Here is a 7,500-nt window from a genome sequence, read left to right as displayed (position 1 = left end):
AGATTGGGAATTACTGAAATGGGTCTATTGGAATTATTTCAAACATGGTCGAAGATTTCGTTCTCCGCAACTCAAATGTGTTTGTACCATTTAATACTATATTCTATCATAACCAATTTTGGCTCAAGAATCTCCGAGAGGGAATTTCAAGGCTGGAACTTACAGTGTATCAACATTCTCTTGTAATCGAATTGTATGCGTCGGTATGAAACTAAAAACCTCTAACTGGTTATAATGAGACAAATTTTCTAAAAAAAAAACATGGTGGGACTTTCCCCTTTGATGTGGACGAAGCTTTAACCCACATTTTGTTCCTCGTTGTATTGCAATTCGTGTATATTTTTTGTTTCCCGTTTGATCAAGGCAAGCTTTCCACGGTGGTTTACTTTGGTTCCGTTCAACCATCAGTGACCACATATCATTTCCAAACGGTGGAAAGTTCTTCGTACACATTCATCTCATGCCGCGGTCTCTTTCTTTATTTTCCCACGGCCTCGCTTACATCAACAATGACACGTCACACAACGGGGCTCTCCAAATGGTCACGTGATTAAGTCGAAATTCAAATGCGATCGATCATTTTTTTGGAGGTGCAAACAGTTTAGTGATTTCGGTAGTATGAAAGTATTGTCTTACCACGATTGCTTGTAATCTCGCAACCTGATTGGCTAATTTGCTGTTGTCTCGTGTGGTGCTCGCGTCAATGGGTCAATCAGTGTGTCGGTTGCGCCTCGTGGATCCACAAATTCTGACCACTGTGATGACGAATATCGTTGTCAGTAAGAGTACAGGCAACACGGAACCACGTTAGACTTGTTAAGTTTGTCATGTTCCTTTCCTTTCTTTGTTTGCGTTTGATCCAGTGGCTTAATCACTCCAAGCGGTTTGACATCCATTCCAGCCGGCATGGAAACCCCAGACATGATTGAATTGCGAAAGAGGAAGAATATCGAGGAAGCAATGGAAACTGGAGCGGAGCAGCAGACATTGTACACTGTGTTACCCGAGAAGAGAGTTAGCGTAGGCGCTGCTATGATGGGATCTGCGCATGTGTACGATATGACATCGGTAAGGCTGATTGGCGTCTTTGTTTGAATAGCTAGCGTTACCATATGAGAAAGGGTTTAAAGTGCTCCTAATTTCAAATTTTTTTATTCCGCAAAAGTCAAATTTTAAATTTAGCACCACAAAACAGGAACTTTGCGTAAAGTACCTCAAACTTGCTCATCCATGGAACAAACGACTTCTGGTATGTTGTTTGTTAAATTTTAGGGCGCTCTATAATCGGAATTTCGAAGTGAAAATGGCAAATCTCTTCGAGGTTAGGGGTACTTGAAAAAGTGATGTAGTTACAGTTGTCGCTTAGACTCAGTGTAGAAGCAAGTTGTCAGTTTTGGTGTCCACCACAAACGAGGGGCAAAGACCTTTGCTCAAGAATTTATATTCTGGGATGGGCAGCAACTGCTCATTGAAATGGCGTGATCCGGATTTATCTGTCGCATTAGCAAATCAAACCGAGGATTGCAAGATTACAGATCACTAGTGGTTTATGGAAGTTTCACAAAGCCTTTTGTCACAACAGAAACAATACAATGACTGTTTGCCTGATGGCTCAGCTGGATTTTGGCGCGGGATGTCGTAGGCTGAATCGCGCTTTGATCTGTGAGTTACTGAGATAAGCATGATGCGTTTTTAATGGCATTGCAAACAGTTTGACGTTTTGACAATTATTCCACGAGCGCGCGTTCGGTATGAGATGGTAAATAGCCAACGAGGCGCATATCGCCGAGTTGGCCATAACCAGTTTCGTATTCAACAAGCGCGAATGGAATAATTGTTTTATTGAAATTTCATCCAATTCTGAACGCTTGAAGGGTTTCAACACTTACCAAGGCACTCTCTTTAGATCGAATGATGCCGCAACACTGTATCACGTAACAGCAATGTTATGGTACCATGTGAAACACCGATTACGTCCAACCAAGATGTGATCATTATGGTGATGTAATAAGTTACCTTGGCAACGGGAAAGCCCAGCAAAGACACCCAATGTTTTGGATTTAGTTGCTCATATCTCAAAAACGAATTCGGTGATCCCCCCTTTTTAATTGCTGGAAAGTGATTAGAAGGCCACAATGAAACTTTCGGTAAAGTTTAAAAAAATTCTGTCTTGCGGATTCAGAGCCACCTTAAAAAATCACAGAATTAAGGTGGATCTGAATTCGCCAGACAAATTTTTTTAGACTTTGCAGAGAGTTTCGTCTCGCCCTTCTGATTATTTTTCAGAAATAAAAAAGTGGGGGTCACCGAGTTCGTTTTTGAGATGTAAGCAACCATTGCCACCGTGACATATTACGTCACAATAATGACCGTATTTTGTTCAGCAATAATTCGTGTTTCATTTGCTACCACGATATTGCTAATACATGATACAACGTAAAAAGAGCGTCACTTGGAAGCGTTGAAACTGGTTTGAGCCACCTTAAAGCCAATCACTTTCCAGCTTGGCAACACTTGACGCAATCAGTTTCCATATAAGGTCATACGGTATATGAGCTAATAACCGAGATCGAGAGAACCAATCAGAAAGCTAGAAAACTTAATAATAACACTCATTCCTAAATACTATTGATCATTAGCGCTTTTCTCAACGAACAGCGCACGGATGGTCTTAATCCCGGCGGCCACAGTAATTGGCAGCAGGAAAATTAACTCTCCCTTCCACTGAAAAGAACTGTAAATGAAGCTAATCCTTCTCCTGAGATCTAACTCGTTTACTTTCCTATTTTCTTGTCTTCTCAGGCGGCAGCCGGCCTACCAAGAAAGGTAACTTTCAAATTTTTTTGTGTCATACGGAAGTAAAAAGACGCCCTAGTTTTTGAAGAGAGATGATCATTTTGCGCCCTTTTTTTGGTGAATCATCTCGTTCCCTTATCTACTATACTGGCTTAGTTAAGAAGTTTATTTCAGTCTTTACTTTATGTTGCCAAGCATAAAGTTTTATCGTTTATTATTTTTTTTATGCCAACTTTAACAAAGATTGGAAGATTAACGGCCATCTCTCGTTTCTGTGTCTTTTCTCGTTACCAGGCGGGTGCTCCTTTGACCGAAGGAGTTGAAGTAGCTCTGGACCCAAGTGAGTTGGAGCTGGATCCAGCCGCCATGCAGGCCAGGTTAGTAGATATGCTACGTCAAAAGGTATTATTGCTGTGGTCTTTTTTTGTCATGCACAGTGGCTAGGGCACTAGACTTGGGTGTAGTTGCTTAGAGTTGAAATTTCTCTCTCTCTCCGTCTCTTTGTTATATCTTTGAGATCACACGCGCACAATGATTGACTAATTTAGCGGGCCTTATTCTACAGTACGGCCCGCTATACGGCTCGCTAAATATGAAATTTTTGATGCAACATTTTGTAGCAAGTTTTTCGTGTTGTTTATGTGAAATGAACTTGTAAAACTGGCAGTTTGAATCTTGCAAGCTTTTTTTCAAAAAGCCATTACAATGTACACGTTTTTACACCCATCATTTGTGGTAGCTGAGGGTTCCACTTGACTTCAACTACTTTCCTTTCCTGCGCACCTTATTACCTCAGAGATTAAATAAATATCTTACTGATCTCGTTTTCTCGGTGGGTATACCGCAAGTTACAGATCCTCGTTATTTCCCGGTGATTTCTGGCCCGCGCTGTTCACGCTTGGGCACTAAATCAATGGAAAAAACCTCAATCCGTATTTTACAGTTTATGAGAGGTATGTTTAGATCAAAATGACATCCGTACAGTAGAAACAAATCCGATTAAGGTGACAGCGTCTTCGCGCTGAATGTGGAATTGCTAAGGCTCAATTTCTCGTGAATTACAGGTACGAGCAGCAGTTGAAGGAAAGAGAGAGCCAGTTACAGAAAGAAGACCTCAGTGACATGGTTGCGGAACACGCGGCCAAGCAGAAGGTGAGTTGTTTCTTTCTCAACCCAGGGGTGGATCTAGGGGGAGGGTGCAGGGGGTACGCACGTTTCGAGCGTTAAGTCCTGTGCAAACGGACACAACGTTGTTGGCGAATAACTCCCAACATTGTGTCAAACGGGCGCAACATTGTTGGCCGACAACTCCCAACATTGTGTCAAACGGGCGCAACATTGTTGGCCAATAACTCCCAACATTGTGTCAAACGGGCGCAACATTGTTGGCCGACACATGTTGCTTCCGTTTGCACACCCTGTTGCTTGTTGTTGGTCAAACGTTTTGAGCCAACAGCTCCGAACATTTCTTTTGTTGCGTGGCGCAACAATGTCGGATCCGTTTGCACAGCTCTTCCAACATTGTTGGGGCCACGCACGCGCATTACATATGGTCTCCATGGAGATAGCAATGCAGTAACATGTTGAAAACAAGATGGCAGCCGAATTTTACAAGTTTACAAATTTGCAGAAAAACCTTAAATAACAATGACCACAACCAGGTTTTCTGAGCCCGCGAGACTGAGAACCCCTAGCAAACCATTGTTTTAACGAAAACCGCTGGTCAGCAACCTTGGTTCTGGTCATTGCTGTCTCTAAGGTCTTTCCAAATTTTCAGAGGTCGTATTCTTTCCCATAATACATTGCACGTCCTTTCATTGTCAGGAGTAGGTTGCGTACCACTGCTAACACCATCCAACAATTTTGGGAAATGTTGCATCCACTTGCTCGGGCCCTAATGTTTCTTATTTCACAAAGAGAAAAATTATTTTCTATCCTCAGAAAAGAAAGAAGGCCACAGACAGCGGCAAGTCGGCCAAGAAGTACAAAGAATTCAAGTTCTGATGGAGGCGCTCCTATTTTCGAAACGGCGTCATTTTATTTACTTGTAAATATGTGCTACAACACTTTTTAAGAGGTATCCGGCTTCCTAAGTATTAGAGCTTGTGGTTTTTCATTTTTGCGAGACGTTTGCGGTCCTTATAATTAAGTTCTTGTAAAGTTTGCTACACTAAAATGTAAAATACAATTTTGTCTTGGGAATTATCTAAGTAAAGCTTTCAGCATGGATACGGAACCCTCCAAAACCGACATAGTCATTGTCTTTTATTTCCCAGATGGGCGCTGCTGATTTGGTTATGGAGAGACATTTTGTCTCTTGTTTCGACTTAATGCTATAGTTTGCTTAACATGTAGTTATTTTAGAGAGATTACGGCAAACGTGGGATAAAATTGGAAGAAACTCGTATATGAGCTTATTTCTTGCGTGTTATCAGCAGGTATCAAGTGACTTTTCAAAAGAGAGAGACGAGTAAAATAACAATTTCATGCTTTTATGACAAGCAGCATCCCACCGTTTTGAGTTTTCCCTTTCACGTAAACGAAATACTTTCTGTAGCTAATGACTTCAACGGGAGGGGCGACGAAACTCTTGCCTCGTTGTCATGGGAAAAGCTCATCCAAAAGTTCAACCGAATAGTGAAACTCTCTTTCTTCGTTTTTTCTGCTGCCACTCGTTTTACCCCGGCAACACCGAAACTCTTTGCTTACCAGGTGGTCGAACGGGTTCGGACAGCTTTCTTCTTACTTGCTCATGACAACTCTTTCGAACCCGATTCGGAGAGGCCATTTTGCCAATAGCTAGGCGCCTCTCGCGAACCAAACTTGTCATTCTGTTGGGATAAATATCTTTTCTTTGCTTCGATTTTCTTAGCGAAACATAATCACAGTTAATGAGACAACCTGAGATATTGCTAAGAAGCTCAGTTGAAAAAAAACCGAAGTCACACCGTCTCAGATTTCAGTCCTGTTCACTCCTAAATTTTATGAAAGCCTTATAACGATGACCACAAACAGGTTTTCTGAGCCCGCGAGACTTAGAACCCCCAGGAAACCATTGATTTTGTAGGTACTTGCCATCTTTGAAATGAGGAGCATGTAATGACGTCATGTAAGATTCAAAGTTTTGCCTCTTACGTCATGTATGTTTTACATAATGATGTCGCAGAATAAAATGGCAAAACACCAACCCCACCCCTACAGGAATTCTCTTGTTGACTGCATTGCACTGGAAATCTACGAAAGAGTTTACCAAAAAAACTAGCCGATTCTTTACAGCTGCGTTACTAGTAACCATCTCGAAAAAATCAACTGTACAACTTTACTCGAAAATCCAACTCGGAAGTTAGTTTGTCTCGTTTAGTGACAAAATAATATTTGAGTAGCTGCTCCCGGAAAACTAGAATTTCTTAAAGCCATTTTACTCGGAGATATTAGCATCTTTGACTTCAATATTCGAGTTTAAATTAAGTTTCCTGTACTGTTCATTGCGCCTGATAACATGAAGGATTCGGCTTTTTCTGTCATCTCGAAATTCTTTGTTCACAGAAAAACCGCACCATAGACCTAATCGGCTAACTCAATGTTGTACCCAATTCAAACCCCTTGGGAATAAAACGTTTTCTTCCAGGTTTTTCCATATCATTTAAATATGAACGCTACATTATCATGCAAATACACAAAGAATCTCTTAGTCCTGGGAGATTTGAATTGGGTACAACATTGAGTTAGCCGATTAGGTCTATTGGAAGAAATACTCGTAGCCTTGCTTGTATGGATATAGTCTCACTTCGTAGCAGACATCCCAGCTGGAGTTCTAATTTCCGGCGAAATCTGATTGGCTCGCATTTCTTTATAGCATGACACAAGATAACATCACTTTTGACGGGTGGGCCGCTGTCTACTCGATAAAAAATTGTATCAGGTGTACCTTTTCGCGCCCTCTCTAAAGAAAAGTATGCCTAATCGCAGGTTAATTGTGCATTTGATCCGCCCGAGGAAGTTAACCTATACTCAAAGAAGCTCTCCCTTGTCAATCTCAAAATCAAAGGTAAGTTTTACTTTAAAAAGGCACAAGGTCAAATGCAAGGAAAGGGCAGGATTTTGGCATAAGCTGCACAATAGAGTTTCGTGCAAAAGGAACTACATTGCAATCATGAGGTGTAGTTTGATGAACCTTTATTGCCCTTTACTCGACACTACTACAATTTTCCCTTGCTACAAAACCTGTTGCACAACACACGAAAAAGAAAAGGAAATAATCGACAGCTTCTACTTGCCGTTAACAACTCTCGAACTCATCATGTTTACAGCTGTTTGCTCATTCAAAAATTGATCGAGTTCAAACAACATCGAGGTAATACCAATCTTCCTATACTCGTTGCCCTTTGTTCACTTTCCGAGTGCGACAAGGGCAATTACGTCAGCATTGCAGTGAGAACATGATTAAAATATGAACATTTTGAGATCTACCAATCAGCTAAATCGATTGCGGTCTATTGTTGTATATTGAATCATTAACCCTGAGATTAATACAGGTCGTTTCCTCGTTTTTTCCCTTTATTTAGTGACAGTCGCCATGATAAACTGAAAAAGGAAAAAGGCATAACAATGTCAGTAAATCGATTGAGAAATCTTACGAAACAGAACGCTTTCGAGCCAGAAGAATGCGTGGCTTGCTGGAGAAAATGGGGCTGATGGTGGAGC

General features: G+C 41.2%; 2 protein-coding genes across 3 annotated transcripts in view; one reads left to right on the top strand and one right to left on the bottom strand.

Annotated features, from left to right (window-relative positions):
* The window catches only part of LOC137979193 (splicing factor 3B subunit 2-like), a 30,050-nt gene extending 25,004 nt beyond the window's left edge, over positions 1–5,046 (top strand). The window contains exons 20-24 of the mRNA XM_068826394.1: positions 864–1,068; positions 2,803–2,826; positions 3,091–3,173; positions 3,861–3,948; positions 4,738–5,046. Coding sequence (XP_068682495.1) covers positions 864–1,068; positions 2,803–2,826; positions 3,091–3,173; positions 3,861–3,948; positions 4,738–4,800 — 463 coding nt within the window. The 3' untranslated portion in view covers positions 4,801–5,046. The remainder of the gene's footprint in view (positions 1–863; positions 1,069–2,802; positions 2,827–3,090; positions 3,174–3,860; positions 3,949–4,737) is intronic.
* Positions 5,047–6,955: 1,909 nt separating this feature from the next.
* The window catches only part of LOC137980487 (calpain-9-like), a 46,607-nt gene continuing 46,062 nt past the window's right edge, over positions 6,956–7,500 (bottom strand). For both annotated transcript variants that reach the window (XM_068827945.1, XM_068827946.1), the window contains exon 21: positions 6,956–7,380. The gene's annotated coding sequence lies outside the window, so the exon portion shown is untranslated. The remainder of the gene's footprint in view (positions 7,381–7,500) is intronic.

The sequence above is a fragment of the Montipora foliosa genome, chromosome 12 (assembly GCF_036669935.1).
Source record: "Montipora foliosa isolate CH-2021 chromosome 12, ASM3666993v2, whole genome shotgun sequence".
NCBI classification, from domain to species: Eukaryota; Metazoa; Cnidaria; class Anthozoa; order Scleractinia; family Acroporidae; genus Montipora; species Montipora foliosa.
The sequence above is the reverse complement of the archived record's forward strand: the minus strand, read 5'-3'. Positions and strand labels throughout refer to the sequence as shown.